This window comes from Liolophura sinensis, chromosome 6, assembly GCF_032854445.1.
Source record: "Liolophura sinensis isolate JHLJ2023 chromosome 6, CUHK_Ljap_v2, whole genome shotgun sequence".
NCBI lineage: Eukaryota > Metazoa > Mollusca > Polyplacophora > Chitonida > Chitonidae > Liolophura > Liolophura sinensis.
In genome coordinates, this window is record NC_088300.1 from 38594346 (window position 1) to 38620644 (window position 26299).

The 26299-nt window shown below is 38.6% G+C and overlaps 1 protein-coding gene across 1 annotated transcript in view; it reads right to left on the bottom strand.

Annotated features, from left to right (window-relative positions):
* LOC135467178 (inactive tyrosine-protein kinase 7-like) overlaps positions 1-26299 on the bottom strand; it is a 90985-nt gene that overhangs the window by 59441 nt on the left and 5245 nt on the right. Inside the window, exon 2 of the mRNA XM_064744944.1 lies at positions 23055-23366. Coding sequence (XP_064601014.1) covers positions 23055-23366 — 312 coding nt within the window. The remainder of the gene's footprint in view (positions 1-23054; positions 23367-26299) is intronic.

Genomic DNA, 26299 nt, shown 5'->3' on the forward strand with positions numbered 1-26299 from the left:
GGGTTTCTGCTTGCTTTAAGTCAATCTCCTGATTATGTGCACACTGTCTTTTTTTTACCTCTTTCTGAGGAAATGAGTATCATATTTCACAGTGCACTTTTAAACTGGTCATTTTAACTCAAATCACATTGGCCAGAGTTCCATCTTCACATATCCAAAATGAAATAAGGTCTTGTCAGCAGTACTGTATACGAATGTATAATTTCTTTAAACTTAAAAGAACAGTTAAATAGATGCTCCGAAATGATACAATGTACAGGTATATAGCTTACCTGGTGCACAAGTAAAAATCATGGTATTTAACATCTAATGGCAGGGTTTAAATCATGACAAAATTTTAGTGTTGTGGTAGTTGTGATAGTGTGGTAGTTATCTCTAATGATTTCTCTGAAATGTTAATACAATCTCTTGAACCTGAAGCAATGTGGACATGATTTGGTTTCCCCAGCAAGAAACAAAGATTCAAAAAGAGCATGTTAAATACATGTACAAACACAATGGCAAGTTGGCAATAAGGACAGAATGGTGGCGTGTGTTTATGGTGTGAGGCTGAGAGAGAATCAAGCTATTTACAAGCTAACCCCTCGTCTTTCTAATAATGATGGGGCTGGTGTGGAAGATGCTGATCATCATCAAGCAGTCTTGCAGTTGGCCTGGCGATGACAGACCCCTGGCAGGTTCCCTCGGCCTGTCCTTGTCTAGGACTGTCCATGTCTGCCTGGGACCCTCCACTGCTGACAGACACAAGGCTATCCCTTACACTAGAGAAGAACTCAACAGACTGGCATTTCTGTTCCTAGATCCCAAGCCTGATTGACCATGGGTCAGCTCTCTCTCCATCCCTGCTGTTTCTCCTGCATCACACATGGTTATCTGTGTCAGATCAGGCCTTCCCCATCAGATACAAGCCAGTGCAACTAACATGTGGGCTTATTTTAAAATTTGTATCATTATCCACCCATGTCAAGAGCCCAAGGGTCACAAGACTGGGCTAAATTTGCGACTTCCAAATCAATGACCACAGCAGTCTGAGCGGAAAAGTTGGGTGAAATTTCACCATATGGCTACATAATGACACTAAGAAATGTTAGAACAAACCAACAAGCTGCAAAATTTCTGTAAGTAAACAATATATTGTTTTATTTTCTTTTCTTGTCTCTCTCTTATTTTTGAATTGGGGTTTTACCCGTAGGTGTAAGCCCTCTCCAACCACACCCCCGCCCCACCACCCAATTTCTTAACACACAACATGGTGGTAGGGTTAATGGGTGCAGAAAACCAGTCAGACCAAGAGACCAACACAAACAACTGACTGTGTGGTAAATATCTGGCAATTAACCCTTCTCAGATCATTATATTTTTTGAACGATCAGGTCTGCCAAATGGTTTCGAGTCAGAGTTTAAGAGAAAGATTAATAATTCACATACTTCAAAAAAGTTCAGAAATTTCACCAGGGGGAGCTTACATGATTGACGAGGTAATTAACTTGTAAGTCAATTAGCTGTACAAATGAGGCAATCTACCACAGGTGATCTCTAGTCATGTAAAGAATGTTTGTCAGGGAGACATGTTTGTTCCTCAGTAATCATTAGACAAATGAGATGGTTAAGGGTTGAGTACCTGTCTGCCCAAACACTTTACACTACCTGTCCCATAAAACTAGAAGGTACCAAGAAAATCTTGAACATGGCAGCCTGAGCTTAACCTTGAAATGACCTTTGAATTGTTACGTTAAGTCCTCTAATCTCTAGCATGCCATTAAAAAAAAATTATTAAGAAATATATGCTTACTGTTTTACGTACAAAAATGTAGCTTTCTACACATATTGCTTATGTTTCCACTAGCCACATTTTGACAACTGAAATTAGCATTTCCCAAAAGATTAACTTTAGGGTCCAAAATTCACACTTTATTACTGAGTTTGCTTCAATGTGAGACACGCAGACATGTTCAAATGCCAAAGATTCAAGATACTCAGTCTAACTGTAAGCAATATTCTGCTTATTGCTTATATGTGTAGTTTAATTTGAAGAATATAAAATGTATAGGTCAATGTTAAATGCACGTATCCATTTAAAAAAAAAAACTGTGATATTACACTGTGTTGTTATTCAAAGTTCAATGCACTAATTCATGTGATAGCACATATTATACGATACTGTTTTATACACGTATGACTTATTTTGTATACTGAATACTGTATTTCACCCAAAGATAAGCTTTTATCAAAAGTGGCACAATCTGACTGATTCATCCACCTTATAAAGTCACTTAAAACTATTTTGTGAAGTTGGATTAAATTAATTACCGCTATCAAAAAAAAAAAAAAGAGTTGTCATTTTAAGGCTTTTGAGCATATCTGAAAATGCATTTTTACATATAAATTTCAGGTGAAATACAATATATTTGAATGTTTGTTCAGCTTTGGTTCATGTGAACTTAAGCAGGATTTAGTATATGCATGTAAACACAGACAAGTCCCTATCTAGTGGAACCAGAATGCACAGTGGTGTGAGCACCTCGGCAAAGTTCTGCTGTGTGTCCTACAGCACATTACAACACAGCGCTGTGTTAACACAAACCCCGAAACACACTCCAGACCTGTTCAATTGACAGCCAATGGCAGATTACGTCAGCTCATGACACAAACCATTTCCGTAAACGACTAAATAATGCCAGCTTTCCTTAGACCACTAAATCATTCTGTTCACAACGTCTGTAGTTTTTGTTCCTCCTCACACACCTTATTCAGCTTTGAACTGTTGCTGATACCTGCAAGATGTCAGTGATGAATGCTCGTTACGTCGTCTTTTTCTTAGAGTTCTGCTTGGAACTTCTGCAAAGAGTGCAGGACATAACGAAGGCCTATGGGTTTCTATCTTAACGGCAATCTTTTTTTTTCTCTTGTGAACAGTCCAAAACATGGTATCAGCAGAAAAACTTCAAAGACTATGAGGGGTAAAAATATGATATACATTTACATAAAAATATTGCTTAGGGAAATTAAAATAATTTCCAAGAATGTGTTTGTTGTATATATACGTATATATATAAAGCTTTAATTGAAATTTTGACAGAATTTTTTTCTGTATTTCTCTCTCATTGTTAATTTCTTTAAAAAGTCCCTATCACGGTTTTCTCATTGGTCAGAATAACAAATATCTTCCCTATTAAAGGATGCCATTTTACCGGAGAGGGTCAGGTGATACACCCAACCAAGAATTTTTTTACGGATGACCTGGGGGATTTGATTTCCTCTGGATTCTGTCCATAGTTTTCTGTACCCATCAACCTGAGCTATCACATAAGTAATATATATGGTACAGTGGTAAATCCCTGATCAATCAAAAAGTAAATAAATAAATGTCTCTGATCACTGCACATCCCACAACGAGGCTAACCCTGCAGGTTTGTCAAGAAGCATAGTAAAGACTATGTTTAGCACCCTACTATCCTTACCCCTATGTTCTGCTCCGATATGCTTCAAATGCTTAAAGGTCTAAACAATCCTATCAAACCATCAATTCATGAATAATTCATAGCCCATATCCATTCCTCTTTGACTTTGACAGAAGGGTGTAGATTGTCATCGGCTAAAGAGGAGTGAGCGAAAAATCTCCACAGGTAATCAGAGGCATGGCAGAGATGAATAAAGCTTTATATTAACATCGGCTGAGCCACCTTCTGGACAGGTGTGCATCATGTAAGCTCCGTCGTACATCACAGATAAGTGTAGTTATGCCCTGTTGCGCAAGCATCAGTTCTACAGTCTGAGGTAATTGGCATGTATCACCTATTGTTGAGGCCATGAATAAGAAAACAAATCTGTTATGTCATAAATTGTGTATCAGCCCCTGGTTTTGACAGAAGCTCGGGACAAAGACGGTAATAAATCCTGCATTGCTGTGACACAGCCTCAGTAACAGCAGAGGTGTGAACTAACTAGGCACCACAAGCCTCAATTCTTACCCTAAATGAAACTATCCAACCACTTGTCAGCCTTTGTGATTTATCGGGACATTACATGGTAATGCGGCGGTGAGGGTCAACCCACAGATCAACTACGCTGACTGCAAGTTAGAGCCACGGTCTAACTGGTGTCAAACATCAGGTGTGCACAGTTTACAGGAACGGCAAAAGGCCAGGTATTAAATAGCTCTGACGATCAAATTGTAACTAGACGGAGACTCAGGCTTGCAAGTTAAGGTTACAAATTGATTGTTGTCACCTCGCTTCATGTGAAGGTAAGCCAGAAAGCAGACCCTTGTTTGATTCAATAATTCATACCTGGGCAATAGGTTAACGAGATGGCTTGGATTTTTTTGCTCAGCCAAGGTCTCATTTGGAGCTACGAGTGAACAAGTTTTATGAGTGTGTATTGATCAGCTGGTTTCATTAGCAGGTATCATGGGCGTTATGGCAGGGCCTAATCGGTGAAAGATAATACACACTTTACGGATGGTTTGAGGTGGGTGTTACAGGCGCTCATAAAACACACACATCATAACAAACTTAAAAGGAGGCACAACGGTGTGCGTCACTAAAGCTTAGCAGTAAACAACACCAGAGATAATCTTATTACAATCAAAAATTAATAATCAGTATATCAAGCAAAACTCTGTGCCAAATTTTAAATAATTTTCAATATCACTGGCTGCTGACGTAATGATGGGTCAAAATGATAGGGTTTTACATCTACCTATATGATATCATAATGGAGAAAATATGTTTCTTATATTGGTGCAATGTTTCAAGTCAAAATACTGATTTCTGGGACTTTCCTTAGCTGGACATATTATAAACATTTATCAAACAAAGTTTCAAAATGTACCTGAATCAAAATTTACATGCAGCACTGTCATTCTTGGAACATCAGCTCACAAGATGTATTAGATTTCTGCCTTGAAACAATAGGCCTGCTCTGAATTACCTCCCTTGTTACAAGACAGCGACATTTATCCTGGGCTTCCTAAATAAGTATGCTAAATTAAAATCTGTCTTAAAGCTAAGTCTTCAGCTAGCTTATGTCACTTTAACTAAGAAACTTGCTATTTGGCATCCTCTGAAGTCCTGCGAAACCACAGCTTACTCCTAATAACACACCAAATGGAAGAGTGCCCTTAAGGGAGGTAATTTGGTGCAGTCCTATTTGAATGATAAATATTAACAAAATCAGACATTATCATATTAAGTACCTGGAATGCTAAACGTAGCAAATCTTTCTGTAAACAAGTCAAAAGCTAAAGACATTAGTCACATTAAAGCAGTTGGAATGGCCAAAAAAACGGAAACACTATTCCATCAAAAAGTATCAGTGTTCGGCTATCAATCCAGCCTCAGTAAACATGGTCTTGAGACAGGAAAGTAGTGTAATTAAGGCTTCAGTCCTGGATTTGGGTTGTAATTCTACCAGTGTTGCAGAGAGCCCTACACGATGCAGCAGGTAGATAATGACACAGCAAACACAAAAGCACTCCCTTCACTAATCGCTGGGAGTAAATGTGACTCTGCTAAAAGTCTCCCCATAGCCCCCACACTTATCGCCTCATTTCATAACAATGCTATTCAATTTCCAGCATATTCCGTCCAGAACTCTCCAAGCCATTTCCTGCAACAGCTTATTAATACCCAGATGACGTAAAAAAAACTCTTCCACCCTTACCCCCAGACAAAAAAATACAGCCACTTTCTTATCACTGAAGTAAAGGGATTCACACCATTGGATGTAAACATTAAGCATGGGAACTTCTCCTTTTTGTCATCAGTCAGGAATCTACTCCTGATTTACAGACCTCCCTGATATTATATCAGGTGGGGAAAAGGGTTCGTATGAACTCTGTAGCCCGGGTTAACACACGCGCTGTAAATACGTCAAACATTACCATCATTCACTTGTCGTATAGCCACATAGAGTGTTAGCCTCAAAAATGTGATTAAGACAAAGTAACATGGATATGTATCAACATATAATTAAATTCTATTAACAGTCAGTCTATTTAACTGCCACAGCTTTTAATATCAGGTAGATTTCGAAAAAATTACATCAAAAAGCACAACAATCTTGCTTCTAAATAATGCAGATTTCCATGGAAGAATGTCATGGATGAAAGAAAAACTTCATGTGCATACCTAAATGACCTTAAAATTTGACAACAAAATATCATTTTTGGAGGTAAATTAATGTCATGAGGTATTATTTTTGGTGCTAAACTTTACATATCATCCTACCTTCCAAACATCTCTCAAACACCTTTCTAAACTCAACAGAGCTCCCAGAATCTGGAAAAATGAGCAACTGGGTCAAGGGTGAAAATTTTAGGTCACTCAGGGTAAATTGTATTAGATTTGAGCTTAGCCTCGTTCATTAATGGGAAAAACACATAGTGTACTATAGCCAGTGTGAAATGCTCCATTTGTAGACAGCAGATGGGTGCTTGGGGACTCTACTTAGGGCTGGTTACTGGTAAAACTGATTTATTCTGGTATTATGACAGCTGAATCACAAAGATCAAAATATGTCAGGAATCACCATGGACGAATGATAGGCCATTATTAATGTATAACTCACCAGATATCCTAATAATGGTTACAAATGCAGGCTTTGTTCATCTTCAGTTTATAGTAATTCAGTCAAAGCACACACTTAAGCCACACATTAATTAATACACATTTATCCAATCAAACAAGGGTTGAAGGCCAGCATATAAAGTTAGAGTGTACTGAAATTATTGTATCAAAATTAAGCGACATCTCTAATTCACACCGGACAATGGTGGAAAAGCATGGGGGACAGAAAGATTTATCACAAGGCTAAAAAGAAAGAAATTGATTTAGCACCTCGAGTGAATGCCATGACAACAGAATGCAATTTTCACAACAGAAGAGCAGATATTGAAACATTACATGGATGAGTGGTTAGGTCAGCTGATAAAAGAGTTGCCCCTGCCCAGCCCAGCTGGTAGCCTCAGCCCAGGGGCTGAAATAGAGACCCACTGTTAACAGATCTGATTGATGCACCACACTGAGAGAATGCAGGAGAGAGGAAGCTGGTATCTGATACTGATCAATTGTGGAGGGGTAGGGGGGGGGGGGGGGCGTAACCCTACAAAATGTCCCTGGACAGAGGATGATGACCAAGGGATGAGAGATAGAGGAAGTGGCGCTGGATCAAAGACTATAGCTAGTGCGCCCTTGATGAACTGTCTGGACATTTGTAATTTGTTGGTTGGGTAAGGGCTGCTGTAACACTGTCCAATTCAAACAATATAAAACTTATAGCCATGTGTGTGCACTGTTACAAATAGACCCTGTTCAAATAGCACTGATCACCTACACTACACTGATAACCACAAGCATCAGAACATAGACCCTGTTCAAATAGCACTGATCACCTACACTACACTGATAATCACAAGCACGATATCATAGACCCTGTTCAAATAGCACTGATCACCTACACTACACTGATAATCACAAGCACGAGATCATAGACCCTGTTCAAATAGCAATGATCACCTACACTACGCTGATAACCACAAGCATCAGAACATAGACCCTGTTCAAATAGCACTGATCACCTACACTACACTGATAACCACAAGCATCACAACATAGACCCTGTTCAAATAGCACTCATCACCTACACTACACTGATAACCACAAGAACATAGACCCTGTTCAAATAGCAGTGATCACCTACACTACACTGATAAACACAAGCATCAGAACATAGACCCTGTTCAAATAGCACTGATCACCTACACTACACTGATAATCACAAGCACGATATCATAGGCCCTGTTCAAATAGCACTGATCACCTACACTACACTGATAATCACAAGCACGATATCATAGACCCTGTTCAAATAGCACTGATCACCTACACTACACTGATAATCACAAGCACGATATCATAGACCCTGTTCAAATAGCACTGATCACCTACACGACACTGATAATCACAAGCACGAGATCATAGGCCCTGTTCAAATAGCACTGATCACCTACACTACACTGATAACCACAAGCATCAGAACATAGACCCTGTTCAAATAGCACTGATCACCTACACTACACTGATAATCACAAGCATCACAACATAGACCCTGTTCAAATAGCACTGATCACCTACACTACACTGATAACCACAAGCATCAGAACATAGACCCTGTTCAAATAGCACTGATCACCTACACTACACTGATAATCACAAGCACGATATCATAGACCCTGTTCAAATAGCACTGATCACCTACACTACACTGATAATCACAAGCACGATATCATAGACCCTGTTCAAATAGCACTGATCACCTACACTACACTGATAACCACAAGCATCACAACATAGACCCTGTTCAAATAGCACTGATCACCTACACTACCCTGATAACCACAAGCATCAGAACATAGACCCTGTTCAAATAGCACTGATCACCTACACTACACTGATAACCACAAGCATCAGAACATAGACCCTGTTCAAATAGCACTGATCACCTACACTACACTGATAACCACAAGCATCAGAACATAGACCCTGTTCAAACAGCACTGATCACCTATACTACACTGATAATCACAAGCACGATATCATAGACCCTGTTCAAATAGCACTGATCACCTACACTACACTGATAACCACAAGCATCAGAACATAGACCCTGTTCAAATAGCACTGATCACCTACACTACACTGATAACCACAAGCATCAGAACATAGACCCTGTTCAAATAGCACTGATCACCTATACTACACTGATAACCACAAGCATCAGAACATAGACCCTGTTCAAATAGCACTGATCACCTACACTACACTGATAACCACAAGCATCAGAACATAGACCCTGTTCAAATAGCACTGATCACCTACACTACACTGATAATCACAAGCACGATATCATAGACCCTGTTCAAATAGCACTGATCACCTACACTACACTGATAACCACAAGCATCAGAACATAGACCCTGTTCAAATAGCACTGATCACCTACACTACACTGATAACCACAAGCATCAGAACATAGACCCTGTTCAAATAGCACTGATCACCTACACTACACTGATAATCACAAGCACGATATCATAGACCCTGTGCAAATAGCACTGATCACCTACACTACACTGATAATCACAAGCACGATATCATAGACCCTGTTCAAATAGCACTGATCACCTACACTACCCTGATAACCACAAGCATCAGAACATAGACCCTGTTCAAATAGCACTGATCACCTACACTACACTGATAACCACAAGCATCAGAACATAGACCCTGTTCAAATAGCACTGATCACCTATACTACACTGTGTCCAAACATTATTGATTTTCTCCCAACTGATGACAGGACATGAAATAAAAGCATTTGATTTCTTTTGTCAAATCACAAATTTATTACTGCAAATTTCAAACAACACAACCATACATATCATTTACTTGTGTGTGCCTAGATCAAAGATAATCAAAACATCAAAGGATTGAGAGAGCCAATACATGTGTTACATCATTACCTATACCTTATCAGATACTACCTGGACTAACTGGAATTCTGATAGTCTATATTACCTTAAATTCTCCTCAGGCATGACAATATCTCAGGTAACTATGTGGTAAAAATGATGACCTCAGGTATTTGATTTACCTGTCAGTATCATATTATTGAACCCATCCACTGTTATGCACCCGTCTCCACATTGTTACCTGGCCTAACCGTAACACAGATGAGGCTTGTTGAAGCCTCTGATCTCGGGTAAACACTAGGTAAACACTTGAGCAATTTGTTCTGAAGCCTTATCAGCTGTCAGGACTTTAGAAATCACAGGGGTTATTGCTTGTTAATAGGAATGTCAACAAACTCGGGGATTTACCGGTAAATGGAACAATCTTTACTGCAACACTAAAGCCTTACATTTAAAGGAGATATGACAGATTCAGTCTGAGTAGAAACACAGATTCTATGACTTTGGCACTGGTCTTAAATTAAAGTGTATAAATCACAGTATTCAAAACCCAGAGAAATGTCTGAAATTCAGCTGAATATGATCTTAATATTCTTGACTTAGGCACCATAGTCTGGAAATATATGTAATGGAAAATAACCATCAAGCCTAACTTTTATTTACAAGTTTTTATTCCGATGGGATTCAAAAACATGCTCATGCATTTTTTAAGTTTTACAACGGCAGTCAGGTGTATGGGATGAAAAAATAAAACAGTCTTCAGGGTAAACTGCCATTTTGTGTATTCGACAAACTCGAGCATGATCATCTTGACATACATATGCTCTGGTATCAGGAATGTGAAATGGTTACTTCCAAAACTCTGTCACAATATAGAATATTTTTTCCTTGTGACTATTCAAATCACCACACAAATGATACCATTTAAAAGACTATCTTGTCCACAAGATGCATGCAGCTGAAAGAGAAGTTGCAAATATGTCAGTGATCTCAGTCACAACTACAGCTACCTCTGCCTTTAGCAATGAAGCCCATAGAACATGTATCTATTTAGTTCCAACATGACTCCAACAACAAACAATACCTGTAGGCTATTTGGCCCAAAAAAGCTTTTGTGTTAACATAAACATTTCAGCAGACAAAGGAAAATATACACTCTATTAACTTAGTTATCTCTATTTCTAGCATTTCCAGCCATAATAAACATTCTACATCAGTCACCTTGGCAAAAACTGTATCTACCCATTAACTTTTCTATTATCTCCATTCCACTTACATCTCCCATCATTATGTTCCCTATCCCCGATGTTTTGCGTACATCTCCTATCATTATGTTCCCTATCCCGGATGTTCCACATACCTCACCTATCGTTATGTTCCCTATCCCTGATGTTCCACGTACATCTTCTATCATTATGTTCCCCATCCCTGATGTTCCACATACATCTCCTATCATTATGTTTCCTATCCCCAATGTTCCATAAACATCTCCTAGCTATGTTCCATGAACATCTCCTAGCTATGTTCCATGAACATCTCCTAGCTATGTTCCATGAACATCTCCTAGCTATGTTCCATGAACATCTCCAAGCTATGTTCCATGAACATCTCCTAGCTATGTTCCATGAACATCTCCTAGCTATGTTCCATGAACATCTCCAAGCTATGTTCCATGAACATCTCCAAGCTATGTTCCATGAATATCTCCTGGCCATGTTCCATGAACATCTCCTAGCTATGCTCCATGAACATCTCCAAGCTAAGTTCCATGAAAATCTCCTAGCTAAAGTCCATAAAAATCTCCAAGCTAAGGTCCATGAAAATCTCCTAGCTACATTCCACGAACATCTCCATGCTAACTAAGTTCCATGAAAATCTCCTTGCTAAGTTCCATGTACATCTAGGCACTATGTCTGACTATGGATTGAATCAGACTGATTTTCCGTAAATAGTGTACAAATCTGAATTAACCGGGATTAGGCCAACTAGAACAGAATGGGAAGAATCAGAGACTTTGTTGAATCACTTAACTCAACACCCTGATCACCCAGAATCTGACTTGATTTACACTCACTGGATGGAGCATTGAGTCAGATGGACTTAATGTAATACAAATAGACAAAGCTGAAACTGACTGCATTTGACAGAATCCAAATGGAAACTGAATTCGAGGGGGAATTGAAATGGATGGGACTAAATAAAACTAGAACATGTTAAATCAGACTAAAGAAAGTCCCATTCACACTGTGCAATTTTTCATTTTGATTCACTGAATACAGCTAATAAAAACAAACTAAGTCAAATCGGTACCATGGGACAAAAATCCAGCGAAATTCCACATGTTTTCAGTTTGTTAAATTCACCACAAATTGCAACATGTGAACACAGCTCCCTTCATCCTTAAACTGTGAGTCTAGACAGGACTGAATCAAAGTGGAGTTTAACCAATCAAATTGTGATGAACCACATGAGAGAATAGGAGTACTGGTCAGTGTGGCCATTCATTACTATCATGGCCTTGCCAGCTTTGTCTTATCACATCTCTCCAGCTGTCCTGCTTCAGCCAACTCAACAGGGTCTCAAAACTCTCCTGTGTACAACCCCCTGATAAAGAGAATCTTAGTAGGGCTATCACAGAACCTAAAAACTCCCTGCACATATACACTTCTGACCTTGGGTTACCTAGGCAGCTTAAACCTTCCTAAACACTTCATGGACTGGCCAAAAACTTCAGCTGAACATCCTAAAGTTTTGGGCTTGTCAGTTGTTATAGTACTCCAGACGCAGCCAATCATTTCTCCCCTATGAACTTCGGATAAATTAGAATGTACTGTATGCGTCGAAACAGGCATTCGTATATCAGCCGTCGACCAAAATGGACGTACTGGATCAATGATCATAAGGCCAATTCCCAAAATGACATTTTACACAAACCACCAAAGAAAGTATATAAAGAGTAAAATTAGGATAGAATCATGCAAAGGGAAGTTTAATTTCTATGATGTTGGGAAAACACAAGGAAAATTGATGCCTCTCGGCAAATGAATTATCAAATGAATGAAATCAGTATTCAAGGCGTATCACTTACAGAATGTCTGAATAAAATGAATTAGATTTCTAGACAAAAATTCCAAAACTTTATTCAAATACTGAAAAGATTTGACTAGTGTTGAAAATGATTCTATCCACAATGAACGAGTGTCCTTATTCTCAAATCTGTTACTGCACGTCCAAACACTATACACCTACTCAATCATCACACTTTGTATTTGTGCTGTATCATGTAACATTTACCAGTACGACTACAACAAAAGGACCTTATCACTCTAGGTTTGGACAGTTCATTATTTCACCAAAGTAGTTATCAGATATACAGTGTACAGAATGTGATAGTGAATGATGAGAGTGGAAATGCCACTTTATTTACATACATGTACACAAGTACAGGTACCAGTATATTACAATATCAATATGCATGGACTCTCAATGGGTGGCCTGGGGACAGATGAAGTGCTCATTATGGTACCGGATTCTATTGTTTGTCCAGTACAAAAAGAGATTTTTGACACAAAGAAGCTTCCAACAATTACCAATGATGTATCCATATCTGACAGCTCTATGTAAATATGATCCCATTAATATACTAATATTTATTTCCCATAAAACAGAATTATATGAGAGTTTTACTGTTGAACTACACAACACATACAAGTACAATGTATCATGTAATGCTTAAATGTCTCGAACTAAAAGTGTGCAGCACATACTAATAATAAAAAGTGTAATAGATACACATTTCGCGATTCATCTATTTAGTCCACAAAAGGAACACAATGTACTATAATGAGTGTATAGGTCAGTGAACAGAAGATGTACACATGTACACATGAAACAAAACGTGTATGAACAGTTGTTCTAGTTTCAATGACAACAAAGGAAAGGAAGCATATCTTGAAAGTTGCATGTATTACTTTATTAACTACACATTTTATTTTCAAGTATGATCAGTCTGCAAAAGTACGGTACCTGTCCTTGTTGGGAATAAAATGCAAGGTTTCGCCACAGATGATCCAAACATGAACAGAACACACCAGAGCTTGAAGAGTTGACATAAGTGGTATTTACTGTTTGGGCGATCTAATGCTTTTGCTGCAAACTACTGGACTATAACCAGTTTAAATCGGCTGTGAGCAGTTTTACCTCAGGGATTTCTCTCAGGTACGATAGTTTCTTCTTGGATATGTTTTGTTAAGTACGACGTTAAACCCCAAGCACTCACTCACTCTTGGCTATGTGTCTTTTCCTCCACCCATGATAATTGCCATACAAGTGAAATACCTCCCATGTATGGAATAAAATTCCAACGAAATAAATAAATTACAGCATACCTGTAATCTGTTTAAATGTTCTACTGAACAGACACACACTGAAATGTAAACTACTAAGGGGAGAAAGAGACCTCATTAAGCTAGTGGGCAAGGTGTGAGTCAAGCCCCACAGGACTAGCCATAACCTCAATTATTGGGGGATTGACAGAGCTGGCATTCTGACCCCTTTCACAATGGCTGAACACCCCCCAGGAAATATTTCCTTACTCATCCCCTCCTGATACTCTGCTCCAATCTGGTCAGCCAGCGGGCCAGCACTATCACAATCCACCGCCATCAATAACTGACCATGTTTACATTGGCTCCTCTTCCAAAATATTTTCACTCCCTCAGAAAAGGGAAAGCCAAAAATTGAACAAAAAATTAATCCTGGTCAGTGTTATTCTAGACTGTATGTAAATCAGGTGCATCAATGCACTGGGGCATCTTGGGAGTATGAAGTCCATCAGCCAGAGCAATAATTAAATACAGTGTTATAGGCTGGTCATCTAATGCTTAGACATCTTGGAGCAGATATAATATGGCTGTACAGGGTTTGGTCTCAAGAGAGAATTGCTGTGCTTTCTGTTCTCAATTTTTGTGATGAATCCCTTTAACTTGATTAAGGAATCCGCAAATCCAGTTATGAAAGCACAACGTCAGAAAGAAACTTTATAAATAAAGGTCCAGTTAAACAAGCAATTTCTTGTAAAAAGGCTCCACGGATGTTGGCGTTATTACTGTGTTATGAAAACACACATGCCCGATAAACATCCCTGTCACTGGCAGAAATAAACTATGACATATCCCATGAATCTCCTGCAGGCTAATCAAAAGGTTATGATATTCGGCCTGACCAGAGTTTCCAGGAAATGGATTGATCGTACTTCGCCTATGATGGTCGAAAGAGAAGAGAGCTTTAGAAGCCCTGTGTCATGACACAGTTGGTTCAATGTGACATTCATCATGAAGACTGGAGGCAATGCTGTCTTAGCAAAACAGAGTTATGATGGATGGGACAAGCATATAGATAAACCCATACTCCAGGGATACAATTAGCAGATTACACCCAGCTTTTCCAGCAAGCTACGATAAGAAAACATGCTGTAGAGATACCAAGGACAGACGCAATCCCTCTAAGAATATACAGGGTGTTTCATTCAGGTGAACCCAATTTCAAAGCAGTATATTTCACAATTGCATCATGTTACAATTACAGCAAACATTACACATGGTTTAATGATTTGTTTTGCTAAGAATTTTATTCTTTGCTCAAGTCACAACTGCCTTGATTCTGTCATCCAGATTAGTTGCTTATTGTGATACATCCCCAATTCATGGGCTATTATATATTATATTATTTATTCATGGGCAGTTCTTGGTTGTAAAGTTATGGCAATTTTGTATAGATTCATTATCACCCCCTGCACCCACCACCCCAACCCCAGGCCGAAAAAAAACAACACAAACTTGTAACCTTTTTCAGGCAAATTCAAGACAGATACAACCATTAATGTATTCAGACAAGTAGGATGTACTTTGGCTTGTAGAAAAGTACATTAATGTAGCAAAAGCGATGTGATTTACAGATGTGCATCCCAAATGCCAAATTTTCCAAAAACAATGATACTAACTTAATCAGGAGAAATCTGCACAGATGACTGTTATTAAAGTCCATTTGTCATCTAAAGGTGTCTGTACAGGGCAATTTGTGACAACTAGAGCCCTCTGTCAGCCAATAATCTTCCAGGCTACCACTCACATCAAAATTCCCTTCAGTTTTTGTGTGGCTTGTCAAATAAACTGTTCAGATGATGACAAGTTTATCGTCGCACTTTGCAGTGGGCTTGCCTATGGTCACTGGCCCGACAAGTCTGTCTATGCAACAGCCTATCACACTCTCTATGTTCTGTGTCTTACAGGCTTCTGAATGCCTTTGATCTGATGGTTTTACGATTTGCTCACAACAGGCATAATGATGGTCCTGGCACTACTCTTTCCAGTTTTTCCTGTGCCTATCACAGACCACTTCCCAGACTGTCTTTGTTACTGGGTGTAACAAGCCTAATAAAACAGTTATAAAACTCAGATGTGCCCAGCCCCATCACACTTAACCTGTACTATATGTACCCCTATAGTCACATAGTGAGATGTCATACTATAATCAAGGACTACACATAACATTTTGGTTATTTGGTTATTACCAGCACACCTCCACAACCTGCTAACAGAAGATGCTATTATATGAGTCAATAGTGAGCTCCCCTAATAGCTATTTAAAGCAATGCATTTCCCTAGAAATGCTGCCAGCATTTTTTTTTTTATTTCTACACGTTCTTGGATGTCTTAAAATGTATTTTTGCTAAGTAAACAAATGCTACATATTTACTTAGTTGTATTTATTGTTGAAACATTTGATTACAATTTCACATGATATTATGTTATGTTGACAATAAGTAACCAAAGAATTGTTATGCAAACAATTTGGCAACACATGTGATAGTATTTTCAAACAAAGTATCAAAAGTCACAAAAAAAAACGAAACAGTACACTTTTCTCCCAAGCTCATGAAATCCAGATCAGATCCCTAAACGCCCCAAAAGAAAACAAAATTATCTGGTTTTTATTTCACAAACTATGCCAGCTGATTTGGCTGAAGCAAAAAAAAAAAACCAAAAAAACAATTTGTGGGACAACATGACAGGAGAGGGGTGGGGATAGGATAGAATAGGATTGAATACAAATCCTTCCTGTGACTGTGTCACAGGTTGACAGAGTTTATCATAAGCCGGAATGGTGAGGGATACAAAACTGCTTCCAATAACAGAAGATAGCTGACTGGAGTCTCTTTTCATACCTCTTTATCATATGTACATCAACATAGCTCAATAAACCAGGCTATGCTGCAGTTTATTTTCCTGCCACTTTTGAGATTTGGTAGGGAGCTGTAGAGAAAACATAATATTAACTGAGCCTAGACTAACTAGTGTGGGCCATATGGTCATTCCTGCTCGGCTATTACTCTGTTTGTAGGGAAAAACTCCATTCACAGCTTTACAAACATTAGAGTCCTCAAAAATAACAGAAATCTTTCCAGCAATGTTAAAAAAAATGTGCAGGATTAAGTGTCAGTATAGTGGGGGACTGACTGAGGTAGAGAACATATTTGTACATGTATGCCCTTTAATGCATGTGGAGAGAGTGTCTGGCTACCCATTGTAGGGACACTTGGGAGTGGGAAGTCCAATCCCTGCACAAACACTGAGGTATAGTTTGAACTCAAAGGACAGGGTAGTCCACCATAGGGTTAGCCACTAATCCCTCCACCTAGTCTAAGTGAATGGGTAAAAATGAAAATTAGTGCTGTCTCCACTCATTGTTTTCAACAAATTTTAAACTTGGGAAAGAAAGGGGAAAAAATTAAATCTTGAAGACCTCTTCAAAACAAAATGGCCTCAAATACATCTGTTTGAACATCCTCTTTCACATTTCGGGAAAAAAAGGGGAAAAATAAAATCTTGAAAACCTCTTCAAAACAAAATGGCCTCAAATACATCTGTTTGAACATCCTCTTTCACATTTCGGGGAAAAATAAAATCTTGAAAACCTCTTCAAAACAAAATGTCTTCAAATACATCTGTTTGAACATCCTCTTTCACATTTTGGGAAAAAAAGGGGAAAAAACTTAAATTTTGAAAACCTCTTTAAAACAAAATGGCCTCAAATACATCTGTTTGAACATCCTCTTTCACATTTCGGGCTATAACCCCTGTGTTAGTCCACCATTGAAATGCAGCAGTGGGCAGTAGCACAACAGGGATCAATAGAAAGTAACCAGCGCTGGTCAACGTCTTAAACTGACCGGCCATAGAGGACAGGCAGTGTTAAGGCAGAGATGATCATTTCCTATCTTTTACTACGTGTGTGTGTGTGTGTGTATATACACTGGCCCATTGAGTTAATTTGATTGCTAGATTAAGTGTTGGTCTGATTGCCTGGTGCTTACTGCACATAGCTTGGAGAGCTCTCTACATTCCAGCCCCACTGGGGAGCTTTGGTATTCCTCTAAGTGGCTACTATCCAGTTTGTCCTCTACACTCTAAAATATTCTGTCTGCATAGCACTACATGTATACATGCAGGAAGAAACAGAGACAGAATTACTTGACTATAACAACACTGCAATGATGCTTCTCCCGAATTTAATCAGGGTGCTTTGGCATGCATATCTGTAGTTACCAACTGATGCAGGGAAAGTCTTTACAGAATCGGGAACCTGAAGGCAGACAGGCATTTACTGCTTAAATACCCAAACGGCTTAATTTGTTACAGTGTAGCTTGGTATGAAGAGGCCTACTTCAATATATCAACATGTGACCACTTCAAAGCTGGTCATATGTCAAAGATCTGAAGTGTAATCCTTGGTTAATGTATCCCTACACATTAACCCTGATTAATAAAGACATGCTGAGATTTACACAAACTCTTTTCATCCTTAATTTAATTCTAATGAATGTGTTAAAAAAGTGGAAGTATATGTATTTCCTTAATATGTGAACTGTATGTATAATGTAGCTGTACAAAAGGCGTGCAAATCATGGCAATAAGACATGCCTAATGGTAGTACCAGTATCAGTGCATGCTTTACATTTCAAACCACTTTCCAATAGGGTTTGTTTTTCCTCCAAAAAAAAGCTACATTTTCTGGCACTGGTACGTGTACATGTATTTTACAAAACTGTGTACATTTTTACACAACACTTACCAAAAGCACTAAAAGTGGAAAAGAATGAGTTCTTTGAACTTCGAAAGTTCATCATTTGCTTTAGTGGTAAGGGGATAAGCTGCATGTACCAGATGTCATAATGCTTTACATGTACCCGTAACCACATGCATGGCGCATACCCAGCAACAATCAGTCCACACATACTTCAGGAAAAAAGGGAACAGTTTGCCTAAAATAAAGACAGTGTTTCAGGCCTTTAAGTTTTTTTGGGGGGGGGGAGGGGGGTAATTTTCACCTTTGGTTATCTTGCCAGAAACCATTAGCATTATCCTTTGAAAAAGCAGACAATTTGGTCGGGTATACACAATGGATTGTATATATATATATGTATGTGAATGTTCTGAAAGCCTTTGTGGAATTGTTGGGGGAGAGAAAGGGCTGTGGGAATTTCTATCAGATGGTGTGTGGATAAGCTGTGCCAGAACTCACCACCCTCTGATCAGCACACTACCCCAGGCTCTGAGGTAGCTTGGCTTGGCTAGAGACCATGTGCTAGGGTAATTTGCAAAGATAAGACAGTCCTGGGCCAGGGATGAGTTAGACTGTGGGGAGATAGGAACAAAATGAGCCTGTCTCTGATAAACATTTTCCCAGTTTCCTGTGATAGCTGCTCCAACTCTTGTGTGGTGTGCTCACAAGCCTTGGTAGATGGTTACAACAGAAGTGATGCAAACTAGGGGATAATTTCACTCAAGAATGAAGAGAGCCATATGTGATGGAAGGCAGTGACACTGAAACTCATACCCAGCCTTAGCTAATACATCCACTGTTATCACTCCAGTTGATAGATTTACACACAATATCGCCTCAGTGACAAGCATGAAGGGGTCAGTCAAAGCTCTCCATGACCTCTGTCTGAAAAATATCTCACAATTTATCACTTTTTACTCTATGTACTTAGCATGCGGCATCTTTGATAAAATCCCCCTCCTCCTCTCCCTCCTTAAAGACCAGACAAGGGCAGGTTACAAACTTGTGCAGGCAGTTGGCATCATCACATGAAGACCTGCATGTATATGTCATCACGTATGAGTCTGTATGCTGTAACGCTGACATAAATAAAGGCAGGCTGCGAGTGCAGGCAATTGACATCATCACATAAAGACCTGTGTGTATATGTCATCACGTATGAGTCTGTATGCTGTAATGCTGACATAAATAAAGGCAGGCTGCGAGTGCAGGCAATTGACATCATCACATAAAGACCTGTGTGTATATGTCATCACGTATGAGTCTGTATGCTGTAACGCTGACATAAATAAAGGCAGGCTGCGAGTGCAGGCAATTGACATCATCACATAAAGACCTGTGTGTATATGTCATCACGTATGAGTCTGTATGCTGTAATGCTGACATAAATAAAGGCAGGCTGCGAGTGCAGGCAATTGACATCATCACATAAAGACCTGTGTGTATATGTCATCACGTATGAGTCTGTATGCTGTAATGCTGACATAAATAAAGGCAGGCTGCGAGTGCAGGCAATTGACATCATCACATAAAGACCTGTGTATATGTCATCACGTATGAGTCCATATGCTGTAATGCTGACATAAATAAAGGCAGGCTGCGAGAGCAGGCAGTTGACATCATCAGGTAAAGACCTGTGTGTATATGTCATCACGTATGAGTCTGTATGCTGTAATGCTGACATAAATAAAGGCAGGCTGCGAGTGCAGGCAATTGACATCATCACATAAAGACCTGTGTGTAGATGTCATCACGTATGAGTCTATACCCTGTAATGCTGACATAAATAAAGGCAGGCTGCGAGAGCAGGCAGTTGACATCATCACATGAAGACCTGCATGTATATGTCATCACGTATGAGTCTGTATGCTGTAATGCTGACATAAATAAAGGCAGGCTGCGAGTGCAGGCAGTTGACTTCATCACATAAAGACCTGTGTATATGTCATCACGTATGAGTCCATATGCTGTAATGCTGACATAAATAAAGGCAGGCTGCGAGTGCAGGCAGTTGACATCATCAGGTAAAGACCTGTGTGTATATGTCGTCATGTATGACTTTATAGCCTGTACAGAATGGTATTTGGCAAAAGGTTAGGACTCAAGCCGTGGGACTTCCCAGTATTGCTTGTATGGAGTTAGTATTAGGTTCAGCACGGAGTCAGCAGCAAATGTGATCCAGCCCAATGTAATTATAGGTGTAGAGGCACAACGAAGTGAAAATGTTATTGAAAAAAAGGCCGGGACTACTGACACAGAGGTCCTGAGTTATGTCCTGCCTTAGGGCAGTGCACCCAGACCAAAGAGAGAAAGGCATTTCTTCACTCGGGCTTGTCTGTTGTGTTTTCAGTGTACCTTTATGTTCAATGACAACGGGTCAAATGCCTTAAGGTATATGATCAGGGAGTACACAGGGGTGTCTGCTAAATCAGCCAATGCTGACTATCTGTGTAGGTATATTCACGTAGTACACATAGCCTACCACAAGTAGAATCTGTACACCGATCATGGCCTGCACAAGAAGCAGATAGTCAGTATGTCTAACTTGTTCTAATACTTGAAACTTCATTAATTATAAAACACAGGATATCCCTGCTTACACTACAACAAAAACAACGAAGGAAGAAATACATTAACAACATTTATCAACTTGAAAAAAAATGAAATAAACTCATACATACATGTGTGTTTTATGTTCAAATATCTTTACATATACCTCAACAAAAAAACTGAAAAATTTACACCTGTTATTGAAGAAAGCGAATCAGAAGGATTCTTATCTTTGCATTTATAAAATTTCACAAGTTAAATGTATAGCCATATATTCATATTATACAAGTGATCACCTTCATATGGTACGAATAGCACAGTGTCTTGGTATTTTGCAAAGACAGCACATACATCTTTTTTTGTTTATTCAAAATTTCCACACCAAATATCAATTTGTCAAATGATGTGAGAGGGCTGGCAGTGTTGTTGATATTAAGCCGACAGTTTACAGTGTAGGCTTAGTCTATGGGGTTATCTTTCCCTGGCCTTGAGAAGCTCCCATGTCTGTCACAACCCTAGCCGGCCAGCTGGGCAAATTTAGTCTCCATCAAGGGAAGAAACAGCAGACTTTCCAGGGCTACTTGTCTGCATTAGTAACAAATTCAGAGTTCAAGTTCCACTCAGCACTATCCACATTAAAGAAGTCTGGAACCAATTGCTACAGTAGAGAGCCTGTGGGAGCCCTGGTTGACCTCTGCACCCCATCCCTCCCTATGCTATTCCCTCCTACCACCCTCTTCCTCATCAGTCAGCACTCTAACTCTTACATACTTACACACTTCCAAAACTTGAGCTTATAATCCCATCGCTCATTATTCAGCTTTCAACTATCCTACTGGGTATCACTAAAAACAAAATGTCACCTTGTTCCAAAAACTACAAACTGAGGTCTGACCAAGTTTAAGAGTAAAGCTGTCACAACAGAACTTCATACAGTTGAAGTTACAAGCAGATCTTAATATGGAAATATATCCAAACACCAACATGGCTTTTCAAAGTTTATCTTGATTAATTAATCGACTGTTTATACCATGACTGTCTATGCAGCCAGGATGAATGTAGGCCTCCTGAGTAAGGTTGTATTGACCAGGATTAAAGTTGTAAACTTGTCATGGCCAGTGTTGTATTGGCCAAGTTCAAAGTTGTATTGGCCAAGTTGAAAACTATATAACTGCACAGATATTGACCTACACTGTTTCATCTTCTATTAAACAGCTTGACCTTTTTCATAACACCAACATTATGTTGTACACAAACATGAGAGGCTAGAGGGAAGGAGGATAGAGGATGGGTAAAGCTCGGAGACAGTACACAGTTTGTCCCTCAGCCTATTTCACATTCACACACAGCAGTCAACACAGCCAAGGGGCCTTGAGCAGTGCACATAGATTATCTAAATCCCTTATATTGATTCAACTTCAGCAAATACAGCCTTTCTTCAAGAGTTTGATTTTATCTGCTGAAGTGGAGTAAAGATCTTGTCTTTTTGACACAACTCTTGTAGCTGTGTACCCTCCTCACCCCATTTCTCACAGTACAGAGGAGGCAGCATCTCTCTCATTGTCTTAAAGATAAACAAGTCACCTTTCAGGCCAGTTCAGTTCACATGTTCGTTTCTGACCACAACAGCTGAGCAACTGATTTTTTTCTTTTCTTCTCTTTCTGTTTTTTTTTTTTTTTATTATTTTGCTGCAAAGCGTCAAAAATAAAACTATCATAACTCACATACGTCTAAAAATGCATGGCAATTTATTTTTAGGTGTACCTAAGATTTGTATATGTAGTAATTTTTAAAAACAAAAACAATCCAGCTACATAAAATAATATTTATATGCATTTTCGCTTCATTGGCCACCTGGAAAAAGAACTGACACTCCAGCATAAGTATTTCAAGAAAATAAATACTTACATTGTATATTTAAAGATGCCTCTTGGCTGACTATAGAATAGGCTGTGGGGACATTGGTTGTGGCGATACAACGAAACGCCCCTTCGTCCTCACCCCTCAGCACACGTAAAATCCTCAAGTTACTATCCTCCTGAAACCTCCGACTCGTATTTGTCAGGGGTTTGCCATCGAGCGTCCAATGAAAACGTATATGGGTCCTATCAGAAACGTCACACTGAAGGCGAGTCTCTGTACCTTCCACTACATCCTTGTTTTGGGGATTTTTACTGAAGAAAAACACTGGTATGTCTTGTCCTTCTGCAGCCAAAAACACTGTAAAAAGAAAGCAAAATCTTGGAAATAATACAACTAAGCCTACAACTCAGTCCATGACTATCTTAATACATTTTTTTCAACAGTAAAAAAACTTAAGTTGTGAGAGAAATTTTTTTTCCTTCAAGAAGCAAATGTAAACACATACACATTTAGAATGTTATTCTGTGAAAATGGCCTGAAAAAATGTATGTAAATCAAATATTTATTTTGTCCTTTTCTTCCAGATATGTACATGTACTTGTAAAATGTTATTCTGAAAAAAAAAAAAACAAAGGTTGTTGAATGTACAACTAAAAATTGTTTTGTACTGCCCATAGATGAAATAATCACTGTAAATTATGGCCAATGAGCATTCACACTTTACTGAAAATGATGGAAATCTTGTTTCTTAGCATAATAATGTTTTGAGGGTATACATACACAGTATAAAACACCAGTGTAAATACTGCAGTGTTACACAATGGGCTAATATTCTGGCCACACAGCCATTCCAAAAATAGCTTAAGTCAATCTGCATTTATTACTGATATCAGATGTGAAAATATTTTTTAGACATTCACATAAGATAACCATCTAATAGAAGTTGTAGTCTTCTATTAGATGTTTTGTTCTGCTTACACCTATTTCAATTTGCATGAACAAATTTTTAATTTTAATTACGATTTGTTGTTATATGTTAATAACAGATCAGAACTTTTGTTATAGAAATCGGAATTCTTTTTTACAGTAGCTACAAATTACAATGCCATTATATTTTCAAATGGAAGTGTTTTGTTGTTATTGCTAAAAAAAATCAACAGAGGCTGCAGTGTGAAACAGTTTGTGCTATCAGCCACATTTTGTTTGGGCGGGTAATGAACGCATCTCAGCACCCATATGTCGACAGTTGCCCAGGTTTTGCCTTGGCTTGGACAATAACACGGGCAAAGTTTCCACACACAAAGCTACTCCGACATGAATATATGCATGAGCCAGTCTAGCAGAAAACATCTTGAACAATAAGTGAATCAAAGGTTAGGCTGGTGGAGTGTGGCCTAAAAAACACGCCCTGACACGGACACTTAGCATTTGATAGATTACACTTCTCTTCAAGCAGATTGCCACTCATTTTTCACCAACGGCAATTTCAACCCCTTTGATAAATTAAATGGATGATCATTCTTTGGACCCCTGTGTGCCTGTTTTTTTCGATTTTTTATTTCACTACCAGCATATACTGAGACTGTCACCGGTGAATGTAACCTTGGACTGCGTGATGAGGGCCAGGTTGGTTTAACAGTGTAAAATGTATTTATTACGGCCATGTTGACCATCCATGTATTAATTAATTAATAACTACATATATCTATGATGTGAACATAGTTTACTAACTAATGAGCACGATTCAATTAAGCAATGCATTGAATTGCATTTTCAAATACTTTTTTTTTCTGCTAATTACAACTATTTTTAGACGTGAATATATACACACATGTATATATTTCCTGTATTATTAAAGCCCATCTTACCACAGCCATCTAAATGTTATCACATTACACTAACTGTCTTTCTACATGGGGATGATATAATTTTCCCTAAGTATTTATTTTGTACCATTCTCTGAGATATGTTCGAATTATTACTTAATATATCTGATTTATCTGTGGTTAATATTCAACATAAGTCTACTGTAATGGTACCAAACTAAGAAAGAAGTTATCTTTTTTTTCTTCTAATTTATGGCATTGCTAGTATACATGGCATGCTTTATGTATTTTTGTATACTGTACAGTTGGGGTTACAGAGATAGCTGGCACAGAGAAAATAGTTCAACTTCCCAAAGTCCTTTTGTCAGGCAATGCAGTCAGGGATAGCTGGCATGATTCTGCCTTGAATATATATTTTGCAAAGGTTTAAAAAAAACAAACTGAAGCTCATTTGTCATTTTGGGAGAAAAAATTGGTATTGAGTTTGAATTGCTGTGCAAACGTATGTCTGTCTCCACATGTGTGGAAGTGATCTTAGAGGCCATTAGCAGGGCATGAAGGATTGGTAAAGACCCAGCTAGAGCCAGCAGAGACAGCCTTATTGTGAACCTGCACATTTTACACCTGTACTAGCATCCTTCACATAGCTGACCCATGCTAGTTTACAGGCTCACAGCCTCTAACCTCACACCATTCTGTCATATACCACACAACTCTGCCAGGATCAAATTGTACTGTGTGACAATCAGCTTAACCCATTCTAGTCCGCATAACACAAACGTATGCATGCACCAATATACATTTTATAACATTCACACACACACACACACAAAAAATTGTTTTTCATAGATATGAATAGGGATACTGTCTAGGTAGAGAGCATTCTCAAGATAATTGTTAATTTAAAATATAACAACATTTTTAACATCAACAGGGAAATTGTAACAGCTTAAATTTTTGGCAAGTTTCTGCTTGATTCAACTGTTTCTTACAAAATACTAGTGTTTGTGGGCTTTTTCCAAACCAGTCAAAAGCTGTGCAATTTAGCAATTATTATACCTGTACACCTATGTTTTCTTGACCTTGCAATTTCTGAATTTCTGCATGGCTTGTTAAAAAAAAAGACTTGTGTAAGAAAAAGTAGTATACGTCTCAGCAAATGTTTCAGAGATCTCATGAGAAATGCAGGGTGAACTTTCATACAAGTGACATACAGCTTAGAAATGCCAAGCACAGCAGATCAAAGCTTTGTGGGCTTTACAAAACTATTTTGTGCTCTTTTCTGGATGACACAGCTCACGGATTGGGAAGGAGTTAGCGTTTCACACTCCCAGTTTCCGGGGCTTAACGCAAGAACGACAGAAAAGTGAGGAACTACAGAGATGCTTGGCGCAGAGCCTTTATTTACCGTCCCTGTAGAGAAAAACAATGATTACAGATCAAAGGAAACCAAAAAAAAAAAAA